We start from the raw sequence: 16,190 nt of genomic DNA, 5'->3' as shown, positions 1-16,190 counted from the left end.
TCCACACATCCGCACCATTATATCCGAACGCTACTGCCGGCAGAAAATACTTTATAGCGAGTTCTTAAAGTAATACTCGCACATATGCGTGCCTGTTGAATTTCGAATCTCTTTATCGTTCTCCAGTCTCGCCTTGAAAACGAGACCCATTCAGTGTCGTTAAACTCTAAAGCCATCAGAGCAAGACAGAAGAAGTAAACATCTATTTAGACTACAGCGCAAACTGCAAGGCCCTAATTAACTGTCTCGGAGTTCGTGCCCATTGCGAGAAACGCCCCATGCCTCATGAACATGCCTTATACTAAGGTGCGAAATGAGATTTCGGATGGCTGTCTGTGGTCCTTATATCTATTCCACGGAGCGTTACGGAGGCTGGTCGGACACTGCCTGTCTGCTCCCACGCGGACAAGAAAAGAACATGTCCCCAGTTAAGCAGGATTACTGTTGTCGAATTCGGGTCACCTTATGTGACCATTTCTTACAGAAGCGGATTGGTATTAGTAGGTGGCAAGAGGCTGCTGCTCTTTCCCGCTTTTTTTTAGAAGTACACTGAATTGAAAAGAGAGAGAGAGAATAAAAGAAAGGGAGAGGGGTTAACGAAGACGAGGCAATGCCCTGTGGGCTACTCTACACGTGGGAAGGGGTATAAAGAGAGCGAAAGAGAAAAGGAATGCCTTGCAAGGGTTTATTTATGGTTGACTCAGAACCTCGGGCATCTCGAAATGTTGCGGTAATCAATAATCAGTAAAAGCAGCGCCATTACAGCGACAAATACAAGGTGTAACACTAGCGCTGACCGTCAGAAAGCATCGTTTTCTCTGTCGGTTTTATAGTTAACAGTCGGCGGTTCTTTGTCCCTGCATCCGCGCTGCTTTTTACTACTCGACATTTTACCGACTTGCCCAACTTCGAAGCCTCGTGCAGATCAGCGTGACTGTTTCCGAAGAGCCGAAATAATTTGGAAATTGTTTTATATAAAGTCTGCGAGTTTCAAACAGGTGTGTGTGTGTGGGGGGGGGGGGTGGATGCTTCTTACCAGAAGTAAAGATGGACTATAGACCAGCACGTGAGTTGTCGGAGGCATTTTTTTATCGCAGCGAGAAGCAGTACTTGCATTAGTCATACATCAGTCTCCTGGCGACTCGGTAAAAAAAAAAATCGGGTTTCGCTGCTCAATATGCACGTTTATTTATTTATTTTTTTTCATTTTGTTCACCCCGTTCATGCGTGCGCATGCGCGCATGGCTGCCTCTGCAGTGAAAGGGGCCTGCAGTTCAGTAAACATAGTTGTAGTCGATGGCATGCAGTGCGGTCAGTTAGGAAGTGGACCGCGTTTGCTCCGCAAAGTGCAGCTTGGCTAAGTACTTTCATACGAGCTGCATTTATCCCAGCAGTTAATCGAGACACGCTCGTACCGTGTGCATGCGTCGCTGATTGTTTCCTGCTCGATGCTTCTTACTGCGTCTTAATTGCGAATGCCCGCGCCATTATTCGGCTCAGTGTTGGCGACTGATCGTCGAGGTCTCGCGTGTACGTCCGACAATAAATGACAAACGACGGGCTGCGGTAATTGAAGAGCTAATCAGGACCCTCATTCCGCCCGCATGCGAACCCCCCGTCACGCTGTTCGCATGCCGTCGAACAATGGCGACCATTGCTGCTGACCGAGATAGCGCTATTTGCGGTCGAAGGCATATGCAGACGCTAACAAAGGACCAATACGAGCCGTAACCGCGCACACGCAATGGAGGGCAGGGGGCCGAAAGTTCGGATCCGATGCGTGACTCGCGTGGGAGCTAATGCGAGAAAGATGATAGCGTCGTCCTAATTAGGCGCTCCAGGTTTGACATGACCTGGTGTAAGTTTCTTTCCTAACCTCTCTACTGACGTCACACTCTCCATTTCTATTTTTACGTCTTTCCTTTACGTATCAGCCACTCAAATCATATTAACTATATATATATATATATATATATATATATATATATATATATATATATATATATATTATATATATATATATATATATATATATAGTGCTTTTTTCTGCATTCGATTGACGAGGGCATTTATTAAGGGACAGCAATCGTATCCGCATTGGAGCTATAGTGTTAGCACATGCGGGTTCTTTCTCGCTCGCGAAGAAAAAGACAATGACTGATATACTTTGAGATAAGGCAGCTGGGGAATCGAAGCAGCCGTCTAGAAGCTGCGATTCAATGCTAATTATGATATATATCAACGATATTGTTGAAGTGGTTGGCCCATCGCTGCATATTCGATTGTTCGCCTACGACTGTTTTTTATTGAGAGAAGTTGTGAATAAGGGTGGTCAGAATTACTTGAACAGTGCTGCGAACAATGTTTTGAAATGGTACGACCAGTGGGGCATGGTTCTGAATGAAAGTTTGTATCTAACGATAACCCGGAAAAACATACCGCCTAGCTACACATACAGATTAGGTTCATTTCCTCTTGATCCAGTATCTAACTACAAATACTTTGATGTAACCATAACGAACAACTAAATGTGGAGTTTGCGTATAATTAATATTTGCTCTTCCTCGTCCCGCAAATTGTGTTGCTTAAGACATGAACTGAAATCCCCCCCCCCCCCCCCCCCGATAATAAGCTACTTCGTTGTCTTCATTAATACGACTTAAACTCGAATAGGGTTGCGTAGTGTTGCATCCGTCTACTAAATCTAAGGTAAGACATATGGAAAGAATACAGAGGAGAGCTGTTAGGTTTATCATTAATAAATATGCAGACTAACTCCTCCACCACTTTAATGTAAATTAATAAAATTGAACGGCTTGAACTTCTAAGAAGAAAGATTAGGTTAGAATTCTTTTCTCTCTTATTAGATAACGAACTCGGGTCTGGACCGCTCATTATACAAAACGTCGTTGTCTACTGGACAAACTCGGCATTGCCACCCTGTTTCTCTGACCACATCTCCGCTAAAACAGACACAAGTTTTCGTTTTTTCCACGCACAATAACAGAATGGAATCAGATAACTGAACCAATGCCCCGTGAGGTCAAACCAACTAGCGTTATTTGTGCATTTTTTGCATTTTTGCTTATCTATGATTTCACTAACTTGTACGTCCACCCTGCTTAGACTTGGTGTCCGTAGTATTTTGTAAATAAGTTGTGAAAAATCGCAAATTTATTTATTTGTTTTATCTACTTACTTTCAGCAGTTTTCTGTACTGCTTGACGCTCTTGAGAACAGTCGCAACTCAAAGATTAATCAGTATATAACTCGCACTATCCCGGCTAGGCGCAAGAGCAATGTCTTGCGAGCGCTCGGGTTTTTTGCTGCAGAGTCGTTTTAAGAGTGCAATTAAATGGGGAGAATTCGGGTTTTTCTTTACTGTGCTCACTGCTTAGCCTTTCCTCTCAAGGTAGCCTTTCCTCAGCGTCATCCTCCTCAGCAGAAAAAAATCTAAAAGAAATAAGGAGTTTAGATGGCGAAGAAATACGCGCGTGGCTCCCAGCTTTGCTATTGGAAAGGAGCATGAGGCGCGGGCTCTTGTGAGCGCATGCAGGGGTGCATCACGTGACTGATATTCCTAGGCGCAGGCAGTAGAGCGGCGAAGTGCATCATACCAGTCAGGGCATTCTGCTCCTAGCGTTGACATTTTCTGTTCACAACTTTTCTGGAGTGGTCAGACTTACACACCGCCTGTGGGCGCCCAGTAACAAAGCATTCTGTAATGTCACGTAATTGAAAATCGTTTCGTAGTTGATATTCTTCTTAACAGGTGGTGCGACAATCTGTAAGGCCTAGTTTGAAGCCATTATTGGTGTTGCTCTTTTTACAACTAGAGTCGTCGAGTGGCGGCGCCTGTGACGTCACGCGCGCCCAAAATTGATCGACCATCCCGGGTCGGGAGGGTAGGAAAGGAAAACGAGGCGAGCGCAGGCGGAGGGAAGGTTCCGGGTTTTCCGAGCCGGGCATTTGCGGAAAGGGCAGCGCCAAGCTGGACGCGCAGCAAGGCCCTCTCGCCCTGGTCGCCGGGGGCGCCGGTCCATTCACGGTAACGTTAACCATGCACTGCAACCCAGAGCCGCCGCCGCCGCCGCCGCCGCCGCACGTACTACTACGCACGCGTGGAGCGCGTATTTCGAGCGTTTTTGCTTTCTATTTTAGTGCTTTCCCCCCCTGCATGCTTCCGCGGGATATGTGCACGGTTGATGCACTTCGTTCGCGGGTTTTACGAGGTGCAACGCGTTCCGGACTTGAGCGCGCGCGATTGCGCTGTACTTGGCGCAGTGCTTTTTACGAAATGTGGGCCGTAAACGAGTCTGTTTTATGCGCGCACGATCTAGATAGCGGAAACGAGCGGGAGCGAGGAGCTGTTTGCGTGCAAGCTATCTATCTTCCATTGTTTTCCTCGAACTGTGTGGTGTCTGGGAGCCGGTGAGGTTCGTTGGCTCTCGCCGGGCGTGGCTCGTTAACTCACTTACAAATTGATGATTTATATAAGTTCGGGTGTTCGCCTTTTGCAGAGTTAAAATAGTTGACTATTTGATGTGTGCACGGCATTTCAGCGTCACTTCGCGTTATTCGTTTGATGCGTGCGAGTTATGAAACCTGCAATGACGCCGCGCTTGGCCGGTCGATGACTACGTTGTCTGCTGCACTGCTGTTCACGGTAGCTGTAGTTGGCTTTAGATTTAGACAGAAATATTTAGGCTTCGATGCACATTATTTCAGTGCATGGTTTGCCGCGTTTTGAAATTACCCCCGGGGGAGACGCGCATCTAATAAGCACGACTCGCAGTGCGTGCATGCTTCCTTGCGATGAAGTATCGATTTCCGAGTTTGATGACCCAATTTCCCGGCTTGTTCCCTTCTCTCTGGATTCTGTACTCCGCCATTCTGTGCGAATCCTTTAATGCTTAACGTGTCGCTTCTTATCTGAGAAACGTGAGAACCGGTGTCTCTTGATGTTGTTCTTGGTAGCGATGGAAGGATTTCGTTGAGCGGCTGCATTATTTTGTGCGCTCATGCCATCGGGATGAAATGTTATATCTTGTAGCTAATACGCACAGAATTAATTGGCGTCTTCGGGCACAGCAGCTTACCGACTTTTAAGCTGTTTCCTTTCGGTGCCGGAGGTACTACTACTGGTTTCAGAGCGTAATAAAGGGTAAAAATAATAAGACACAGGAGGTTGCGAGACATAGCACTTCTTTATGACTTCTAGAGCGCTTGTGTGTAAGATATGTATGCACGATGTGCTCCAAAGGGAACGATAGCAGACGTGACGTGTAGAATTCAGTTGCTTTCATTATTATTTGCTTTTCATGGTCGTGCTTATCTAGAGCCTTGCTTTTGTCGGCAAGTTGAAGCCCCCCCCCCCCCCCCCCCCCTGTTGTCTTGCGCTCAGCAAGCTGTAAGCATCCCCCCCCCCCCTAGAATTTACCTTGAGCCCCACCCCCCCACCCCCCACCCCTTCAGAAAAAAATTCCTGGCCACGTTCCTGGTGTCAGTACCTCTTCTGTTGCATAGTCAAAAAGCGAACCACACATGCTGAAGATGTACTGATTAGACGGTCTGCAGTGCGTGATTTCTCTTATTTCCTTTTAACTCTTCAGTTTTTTTTTGTGTGTGTTTTCGAAGCTGTGTATATTACTCGGTTTTAATCGCAATGCACGCGTTCCTGATAGGTTAACAATTATTAGTTCGCGCAAGCTGTGTTTGTGTCTTTCTTTGTCCTCGTTTTTTTTTTCGTTAGGTGTACAGTCGTAAGCAAGTCGTCTAAACAAATACCACTGCTCAGATTTCATGCCGTCCGCGAACAGTGCAAATCGTATTACGAGGCTACCGGTCAGCTTTTGTTACGTCTTCGACCATTGCTCAACGGGCACTGGAAAGTGTCGGCAGTTTTATTGAGCTGTTAGCACGTATACCATTCAGATTTAGGTCTAGCTGTGCATGCATTCATTTAGGTTTTTATACGACCGAAATTTTTTCCATGGATCGCAGAATTATTGCAAGAAGTTGATTACTCATAATCGACAGACGGTATAGTATATCGCCCGCACACGCTGCACGCTGCACATGCTGGATGAGCAAGATAAGTAAAAAACAACCTAAGATGGTCTTTAAAGCTACATGCAGTGGAGTCCGGTTTTGCTGCTCGTGTGGGAACCTAAAAAAAATGAATTTTTTGATGATTATGGATTTTTATGGCGCAAGTGCATCTATGACCAAAGAGTGCCATGGCTCAATGTATTTTCGACTTCTCACAGTGGGGTCAAAGACCCCTGAGATTAGGATGTTTGCAGGCATAGGGTGGGCGCCACTGGCAAAGGACAGCGTTAATTGTAGAGACATGGGAGAGGCCTTTGCCCTGCAGTAGGCGTAGTCAGGCTGACGATGATGATGAAGCCGAGCACCAGACCAGGGGAAAGCTTGTGCTCATTGTATCACCGGTGGGTACCCGGCGGCACTAGGGATCGAACCCGCCACCTCCCGCATGCGAGGCGGATGTTCAAACGACTAGGCCACCGCTGCGGTAAAAGGGGAAGAAAGGAATATGTCCGCTATTGTGCTGGGCGTTAAGATTGCGAAGGGCTTCCGGCTGGGCAGTTCGTTCTTTTTTTTTTTATTTTGCGACTGCCTTCGCCAGGACTGCGCTACGTGTCTGCCAAGGTTTCGATCGTGCCTGTCGGAAACGCGGCATATTTCCTACGTGGCCTCGCTGCTTACCGTCCAGCTTGCGTGTCAGTGCGACCCGGATGGGCGACTACACCCCGTTACGCCGGGCGTAGATCGACAGCCTTGTGTGCATGCGCCCCTCGTTCTTATCGCCACCCCGCTTGTCTTATCTTCGCAGCAAGACGAGAACTTCGTGGTGGCCGCCCTCTTCTGCGCCGTCGAAGAGGGGAACTACGCCGGCCTGGAGGAGCTCTTCTCCATGTCCCACATCAACCCCAATCAAAGCAACAAGGTGTGCACAAATGGTTTGCCCAAGTTCCCTCCCGCGGTCGTGGTTGATTAAACCAGCCACTTGTCCTTATGTATAGAAATGCATTTTGTTTCCAAAAGAAGTGTAATCATTAAAGTGCTGCTGGAAATCCTCAGATTTTTTTAAATGTTAGCGCGGTTTTTAGAGAGAAGCCATGCCACCTGTAATGATGGTGGAGTACCATTATCATCGTAACCACCATCATCCATACTCTCTAAATACGAATGCGGTAGTAAAAAGGGAGTAAAGTGTCCTCTTTCGCACTCCCTTTTAGTGCTTTAGAGGGCAGCTTACTCTCATTTTACTCCTTTCTGTTTAGAGCGATGTACGTTTCGTTATACAGCGTGTTCTCGAGTTAAACGCACGCCGTAGAATGCTTCTCTCAGCTAAACCAGTGAACTGTTCGAGCCCAAATTTTGCACAGAAAGGACATTTTGTCGGCAGAATTGTTTTATACCGCATCTGTTCGGTATACCTGCCTGAATCGATCAGAAGAAGCCGGATATTCACATCGTCCGCGGCGGCGATTGCACCGGTGGCGCCGTTTGTCGGCCGTGGAGATTCGGTAAAGGCAAGGCGGGGAGGGGGGTGTAGTGTTTTGTGGGAGGTTTCAAGGCGCTTTTTCACGAAAGTCATCAAATTTTGTCCAGTTTTGGCCAAGCTAAGTTTTTCGTGATCATTGATGAAGCAGTTGGAAGAAGCGTCTTCAAATCTCCCGCTAAACGCCCTCTCCTTTGCCTAATCTCCACGGTCGACAAACGAGATGGCGCCACTGGTGCAATCACTGAGAGTTGGCTTAGAGCGGCTTTTTTCTTTATTTGTCATCGCCGCAGACAGTGCGAATATCGGACTTCTTATCGATTCGGGTAAGTACACAAACCACGTGTTCTATAAAACAATTGTGCCGCAAGTGCCATTTCTGTGCAAAATTTGAGCTCGAACAATTCACTGGTTTAGCTGAAAGAAGCATTCTACAGCGAGCAGCCTGTATCTTTTAGAACATAAGCAGCAAATGCCTCCTGGGCCGCATCCACCTTATTCCCAGCGGGCATGTACCTAATAACACCATTTCTTGAGTCCTGTCATTTGTCAAACTCATCTCATGCAGTGGGCCGCTATTTGTGGGACAACTTCAAGAACGTGACCGCTATTAGACATGCAGTGATAAAAAAATTCGTAGTGAGACAACTGTCCACAGAATGTGTCTGGTTACACTCTACTCGCAGCTGATGCGTGGTGGGTGTACTCGTTCGAGGCTACAAGCACGCGCAAGAAGCGGAAAAGTGATCATCACGCCGGCGCAGAACGAGAACACAAGTTGAAACATGATTAAAAATTAAAAAAGACTCGCCGCGGCGGCCCAGTGTTGTGCGATGTCAGTGCCAGTTAGAGGTCCCCACGTGGTCGAAATTATTCCAGAGCCTCCGCCTGGCAACAAACTATGCAGAGCTCAGGCAGTCACCTGGAGGCAATCACAAACGAACACGCGTACCCGAACCCGCTGCAATACGACAGGCTCTACTCCGAAGTATATATAATACCAACACGTGCGAGATCTGCAAGACAGATGCAGCCACACTTAAACACATACTCTGGTCGTGAAAGGCACGACTAACCGGTGTTAATCCCGAAAACCTCTCGTGAAGGTGGTCCGCCGCTCTGCGCGGCTCCAGCCTCAACGACCAACTCTGGGCCGTCCAGCTGGCCCTCGAGGCGGCGACGTCCCCAAGTGAGATCGAGACCTATAGGCAGAGTGTAGGTGGCTTTGCATAGGCCCGGTCGCGCAAAATCCTCTCGGACACTCAATAAAGTTATTAATCCCCCCCCCCCCCCCCCCCCCCCCCCCCCCCCCCCCACTACGGCACCTCTTTCTATCTCTTCTTTCGCTCCCACCTTCCTCCATTCCCTTACGGCGCGGTTCGGGTGTACTGAGATGTGAGGAAGTTACTGCGCCACTTTTTTTTCCCCCGATCAAAACCAGTGTTTCGTAGCGATAGCTACACTACGCCACCTATTCGACCCTTCAGCGTGGCACCACTCGAGCTCCGTGGCGGCGCCATTGATCACGTGGGTTGATCACGTGGTGCGGAGCAGCTGCTGCCGGCGGCGCGGCGCGCAACAGCTGCAAGGGCTGTGCGCATGCGCCGTGTCAAGTGGGACAGAGATGAAGAAGGAACGCCCAGCGAAACGGAGCGGCGAAAGACTGACTTTGCGATTCGACTGAGCGAGTTCTCGGCCAGATGTAGCTATATATCGCGTCACTCCAGGTTTAACCAGAGCTAAACCACAGCCATTTTTTTTGTTTTCGGTGTGTATAGATGGAAGATGGGAGCGTCTCCTTTGAAACGGTTCGGTGGCAGTGCCACCATGCTTGGCTTTTTTTTTTTGTATTTCCTGTGGGATGTCAGCGCTCGGTAAAGAACCCCATGCAGGTGGCGTAAATTAATTCGGAGCCTTCCACTACACTGTGCTTCCATGCGGCGTCCCTCGAGCTCATGTACGTTTTCCTTCAGAGCGTCAAACCCCACAATCTACGATTAAAAATTAACATTTACACCAGCGTGGACACTCCCTTTGATCTAGCAGACCACGTTTTATGCGGATTTCCGCTGTGCTACAAGCGTGAACTACTTTCCTCCGAAGCAGGCTTTCCATTGTGTCGGAAGGCCGCAGTAAATTCTGTTCCGCCCCTCTCCACAGCGCGCCACTGTCTGCGTGAGTGTCAACGAATACTGCTGGTTGTGCGAATGGCGAAGCAATTTCGATCGGCGCGGCCACCGCGTGGTCAGCGTAGTAAACGAAAGCTGCAATTAGCTCCCGCTGCTGTGTATTTGGTCTCTCGCACCCGCGATGGATGATTATCCCAAACCCCTAGTCACATGCTTTCAAAGGTGGCCGGCACAGCCTCGAAAAACTTCCCTTTCGTTTTTTTTTTTTTTTTTGCGTATGCGCTTTCGCTTCCTCCGTTCTGCGCACACCGCCCGAGTGCACTGCTGCTGTGCGGGTAAGCGCGCCTGCCGCACTAGATATGGCGGGTGAGCTGGTGTTTCGTACTTGCGGTGTTACGCGCGGCGGAAAATTAAGCCATACAGAATTGTACAAAGCCCTATGTGAATTAGATTGATGGCGTACTTTAAACTAGGACCTGCACCGTAGGCGGTAAAGCTATAGGTAGCCCACAGTAATAGGTGGACGTTATGAGTCGGTTAAACACATTTCCCTGCCGCATGATCCCCGCCGCATATTCTCTATCTCTGCTTTCACGTAGGCACTACTGCTTCCAAAGAAAAAAAAACTGTTGGGCTAAACGTTTATAAAGATAATTGCGAAGGTAAAGTTATGTCACATGTGAAAAGAAGTGTTGTACCACGTATATATACAATTAAGCTTGTGTACCCCATATGAGCCTCTGTCACAGCCGGTGGCACTTTCCAAATTAATGAAGTTTATAAATCTGTAAGTGCACGGACAGTAAATAGAAATGCATGTATCAAAATGCACTTTTATGTCCTTTATCAGAAGGAACATGTTGGTTCATTACTTTATGAAATTCCATATGACAGCTGGCTCCCATAATTGTGCGGTTATGTTTAGTGCAGTTGTACAGAAGGGCTCTGTAGAAGGCCTCTGCAACATTTCTATGTTACAGAGGGTCCGTGCATTGCATCACTTCCAACTGCATCACTTCCAACTTCAAGTGCTTGTGCTGATGTGTAGAACTGTACCTGCAGAATCTTGTCTAATGAGAGAATGAGAATTTAATTTTTGTTAGTTTGCATTTAATAGGCTACAACAGAAAACAGTAGTGCAGTTGCATGGATTAAGTGACCAAACAAACCTTGTGGGGATGTCTCATGGGCCGCCTATGTGGGATGTCCCAAGCTGGCACTTCCGTGGTATGCCCCTAGCAGGAGTGCTTCAGGACTGCACATTAGGAGATTTCGTGAATATCAGTGGGGACATAAATTTGGTTTGGATAAGTATAGAATGGTTGTGAATGCTGTGACAGCCATTTCAGCATTCATAACTTTACATATGCCGATTCTATTTATTTATTTATTCATACTCTTAGCGCGTAATACAATATTACAGAGGGGAATGGGCTAAATAATATTAGATACAACATACTTATAACAGACAATTTTATTAATCGTCCCACTCTAATATTGAGCCAGCCACTTTTTCGGTTACTCCAGAAGGGGCTAAAGTGGAAACTCTGATCTCTTTTAGTTATCATTTAACTTTTTTGTAAAGTGTATACGCATGGTTCAGGTAATTTTCTGAACAGTTTGCCTTGCAATTTCTTGCTTCCCAGCTACTTCCCTTCTACCCATTGTTTCTGGAGCCTCCTTAGTCATCAGCTTCATGCATGTCTCTTCTTCTTATTTTCTCTTGCAGCATGGGGAGACTGCTGTTCATATTGCTGCAGGCCTGGCTCAGTTACAGATACTCAAGTTGCTGCATTCAAAGGGAGCCAACCTGAAACTGACAGACAGTGTACGTTGGCAGTGTCTGATACATGGAATAAGGTTTCTCTGTTTGCCCTGCCGTTCAGATTCCAGCTTGCACGTGTCATTCATACATATGCACTCGATAGACCAATGCAAAAGTAGGTGATATTTTATGGAACCTTAGATTTAGTTTATTTTTACAAATGTGCTAACATGCTCACTGAATTTTAATTCTTTTCTTTTTTAAAAAAAATATTGTATATATATTGTTGTGGGCTCAAAAAAATATTTGCACAGCCTAGCTTACAAAATTTTAAACTGGTATGTTGTTAATATTGCACTTGTCTATAGCAGTGTAGTGTTGGCACTATATATCCACATGACCTCTCTTATTTTTCTAGGGGTAAGGGGGCAATTTGTTACTCTTGTTAACCATTTGCATTCCCTATAGTCAGGCCCCTTCTGAGAACGCTACACGGCTGTTCTGGTCGGTGCACAACAAGCTGGTTGAATTGTACAAATTTTCCTCACTACTTGATGCACCATCTTTTAAACCACACGCTGCCAAAGTATCGTTGAAAGACTTGGGTATACAAAGAAACACTAAAAATATATTACATTCCACGAGTTTTTCTTGCACTGCTGTTGTTTTCTTCGTGGTGTACAAAACTGGCGAAATAGTTTTGGACCAGAACAGCCGCAAAGTGTGTAAACATTTTAGACTGCAAAGGCTTAAATGTTTCTTCCATGAAAATAGTAACAAAAATGAATATCATTGCTTTACTTCTGGTCTTTAATTTGATTTTTCTTGTGCAGTTAAACCAGTGCTGTGTATTGACCTATTTGAACTGCAATATAGATACTTGAACCACGGTACAATGAAACAATGGTATGTATATGCATGAAGAGAAAAGGGACAAAGGAAGAGTGCACACTACGCACACTGGACTTCGACTGAAGTCCAGTGTTCATGCTGTTACTCTTTCTTTGTCCTCTGGTACCTGAGCCTATACGCAAGCTGAGAAGGCAGGCATGGACCCGGGGTAACTTTATGTATCGTCAAGGAGGGGGGGTTTCCCAGTAGTACTTGTCTGACAAGAGCACTGCAAAAGAATTGATGGAGGAGGGGCCCCGCTTGGGCCCCCTATTGAATACTTGCCTTTGAGAAGCTGTAATGCAAAGCCAACCAACCAGGTGCTCTGGAAACCTGACTTGTATTCAGCTAATTTCTTTCTAATTGCAGAAAGCAGGGATTTAATTCTTAAGAACTATATATATTTGCAACATTTTGTCAAGAAATAGTATCTGCTAGTGATTCATAAATGAATCATTTCCACTGCGTTCACATATGTTACTCTATAAACAAAGAATGTGGTCGAATGCTGATTTCTTGTGCACCAATAATGAATTAACCTAAAACTAAATCTTAGGATATATTGAGCAAACTTGTGCACGAAGAGCAGATGTGAAGAGCAGGTGTCATATAGGAACACCAGTTGTTGAACGGAAAGGCGCGGTTTATGGTTGGCTGCTACTGACGCTCATACATACTGGTACAAGTGGTATATAGCACAACAATGCAAGAGAGTACCACAAACATTAGTCACCAGCACTGCACTGCAGCAGCATTTTGTTCAGAAACAACACTGTGTGTCAACAACAAATGCAAAACTGAGTGATTAAATGAAAAACTGAAATTTTTTAATACTGGTTTTTTGGAACCAGTTGGTAACGCTATGACTCCGGCTTTATTTCGGTTGGTGAAAATCAGATTTTAGTACATGCAATGGCCTCTTTTATTTTTCAAGAAGTACTAAAAGAAACGCAATGCTTGTAGCGGTGTTAGAGGAGCACGTACCATTGCTCATGTTTGCCATACTGATCAGTGCAGAGCTGTCTTAGGATTGCATTTCACGATGCCATTTCCTTCCTTTTTACAGCATGGGGACAGTGCCATGTACTGGGCAGCCCGTCAGGGCCACACAGACGTAATCCAGTATCTTTGGGAGAGTGGAGTCTCAGTTGACTGCCAGAACAAGTCTGGTGAAACGGCGCTGCATGTGGCCGCTCGCTACGGTCACCACCCAGCAGTTAAGCTACTGTGCTCCTTTGGTGCCAACATCAACGTGACTGATGAGGCAAGTGTTAATCCCTTTCTGGCTGTTTAATTCAAATGCACTTCAATGAAATAATACGCACTATAGGCCTTACATGCATCATGCGTCCTCCTGCATCCTACTAAGCTGAACACTACATAAGTGATCAGGAAGGCTAGAGAATGTGGCAAGCGTGAACCTTAAAAGAAATTCATTCTGGCTGTACTGTCAGTTTCAAAATTTGCCAGTGATTCATTCTTTAGTTTATTACTCATCATGTTTGTCAACTCTCTTTTCAATATGATCTGCTTGTTGTAGTAGTAGTTAAGCTGACGAAAGATTACTTGTGAAAAGTAGTAACACTTTGTGTGTGCCATTAATTTTGTTTTTTGTGAAAGCTATAGTCTTTTTCCTGGTCTTAATTTTGTTGTTTCATTTTTATTTGGCTGCAGCATGGAGACACAGCATTGCACATTGCAGCATGGCATGGGTTTCCAACAATTATGCATGTCCTGTGCGAAGCAGGAGCCCACACACACCTTCGGAATAAGGTTCGGCTCGTTATTTCTGTTTGGTTTCAGGATTTTCGGTTGGTGTTGTATGTTTTGTACATGGCACATACATAGTGGCATGCCTGTGCATAAACTGAGCTAACAAGAGTTTGCAGTAATGACCTCAAAAAATGTCTATTAATATTGAAAAATATCATATTAATGAACAAACTTTTTTGTTAAGGAAACTAGTGCTACATTGAGAGGTATGTTTATTGTGTGGGGTAAATTTTACTGCATGGAAAATTCAAATTTTTAAAAATTTAATGAACATTGTAGGGGTTGCATTTATTGTGAAAGTGCATTCATCATGCCAGTAAATATGTATGCATTACGGGAATGCAGTACAAAACTGAGAAGGTGCAAAAAACAGCACTATGTCTCTTGTGTGTATACAAATGCTAATTCTGCATAAAAAAGTGTAGCTTCCAATTAAAAACGCTCACCAGAGATTACTATATTGTTTGAATTTCATTCCACGCTTTGTTTTGAAAGCTGTGTTATCAAATAATGTTCTTTAATTTTTGCTATGAAATTGGGTGCAAGTGGTATTGTTATCGTTTTGATGAAGTTGTGCCCTTTCTCTCAAACAAGCACTTTTCTGGGTTGAAGTGCTGTTTAATGGAAGAATTCATCAATTTTCTGCAGTCGCTTGCAGGTTGTGTGAGATATACATGTAATGCTAACGCGTGACATTATATATACTGTATATGCCATATCATGCTGCCAGATAAGTTTGTGTCATTTACAGTGTGTTATAATGAAGCCTACCAGTAATTTTTAAACATAGGATTTTAATACTAGTTAAACTATATTAACTGTAATAATTAAAAGGTAACTATTAGAATCTAATTGAATAGCTTAATTACTATATAATATGATTAACCTGTTTTCTGATGTCCGCTTCCACTGGCACTATTATGTTGTGAAAGCCAGCTTTATAGTAAGGGAGTAATTACTTATTAGCATCCACCCAAGTGGGGCCATGTAGCTACAGAGAAAAGCCATACAGATTTCTCAGAAGCACCGTAGTTGAAGAAACATTCATCCACACTGCCTGTCAAATCTGTAGAGCTTTCCCTTGTAGCCGTATGGCTGTTCTTGGGTAGACATTAATGATTCATCATCATTTTCATTAGCCTGACTACACCCACTGCAGGACATAGGCCTCTTCCACACTTCTCCTGTTAACCTATCCTGTGCCAGCTGCAGCCTCGTTACCCCACAAACTTCTTAATCTCATCCAGCCACCTAACTTTCTGCCCCTGCTACACTTGCGTTCTTGGAATCCACTCCGTTACCCTTAAGGACCATTGGTTACCTTGCCTTCGCATTACATGCCCTGCCCAAGCCCATTTCTTCCACTTGATATTTCGACTATAGGATGTAATTAACCCACATTTGTTCCCTGACCCACTCTGCCGTCTTATGGCCCCTTATTACAAGGCTACTCAACCTTCTGGAATTCCCCTAAACATTGGAGAAAAGCCGTTTTTATCCCTAGCAAAGCCAATTTTTAAAAATTACTGGTGAGCTTTGAAACAGCTGTTGCACGATATATTATATATTATACATCTTTTAATACAGGAAGGTGAAACCCCAGTTCACACAGCATCAGCGAGGGGTCATCTTGAGAGTGTTCGCTGCCTTCTCGAGGCTGGTGCTGATCCTGATCTTTTGGACAAGGTTAGTATCACGATTTACTGAATGATTCTTAGTTATGTGTCAGTTCACTATTACTGATACAATTAAGTATGCCATGAAACTTGCAGAAAATAACATTTATGCCTCAATTTTCGTTCTTTGAATGCTTTCATGCATAGCAAAGAAAAACCATTTGAAATAATTGTTCCTTATCAGTGTGCAGAATTCCAGGATATTTCATGTGCTTTGGTTGCTGAAAAGGTTAAGAAAGTGTTGGTAGAGCTGTGGTGTAGTATGCTGAGGAGCAGTCAGTAGAATTTATTGCACCTAAGCAGCAGACATTGAAGTCCTGGGAGCTGTTATCACTGATGCTCAATTCCAGATGGCTTATTTTTGCACACGGTATACAGGAAGCACAGTTATGGTTGATTAAAATTTAAAACAACTCAAAATCTAGGCC

The 16,190-nt window shown here is 45.0% G+C and overlaps 1 protein-coding gene across 2 annotated transcripts in view; it reads left to right on the top strand.

Annotated features, from left to right (window-relative positions):
- The window catches only part of LOC144121465 (death-associated protein kinase 1-like), a 141,163-nt gene that overhangs the window by 94,242 nt on the left and 30,731 nt on the right, over nucleotides 1-16,190 (top strand). For both annotated transcript variants that reach the window (XM_077654678.1, XM_077654677.1), the window contains exons 2-6: nucleotides 6,857-6,970; nucleotides 11,387-11,485; nucleotides 13,380-13,577; nucleotides 13,988-14,086; nucleotides 15,674-15,772. In XM_077654678.1, coding sequence (XP_077510804.1) covers nucleotides 6,857-6,970; nucleotides 11,387-11,485; nucleotides 13,380-13,577; nucleotides 13,988-14,086; nucleotides 15,674-15,772 — 609 coding nt within the window. The remainder of the gene's footprint in view (nucleotides 1-6,856; nucleotides 6,971-11,386; nucleotides 11,486-13,379; nucleotides 13,578-13,987; nucleotides 14,087-15,673; nucleotides 15,773-16,190) is intronic.

The sequence above is a fragment of the Amblyomma americanum genome, chromosome 2 (genome assembly GCF_052857255.1).
Source record: "Amblyomma americanum isolate KBUSLIRL-KWMA chromosome 2, ASM5285725v1, whole genome shotgun sequence".
NCBI lineage: Eukaryota > Metazoa > Arthropoda > Arachnida > Ixodida > Ixodidae > Amblyomma > Amblyomma americanum.
The sequence above is the reverse complement of the archived record's forward strand: the minus strand, read 5'-3'. Positions and strand labels throughout refer to the sequence as shown.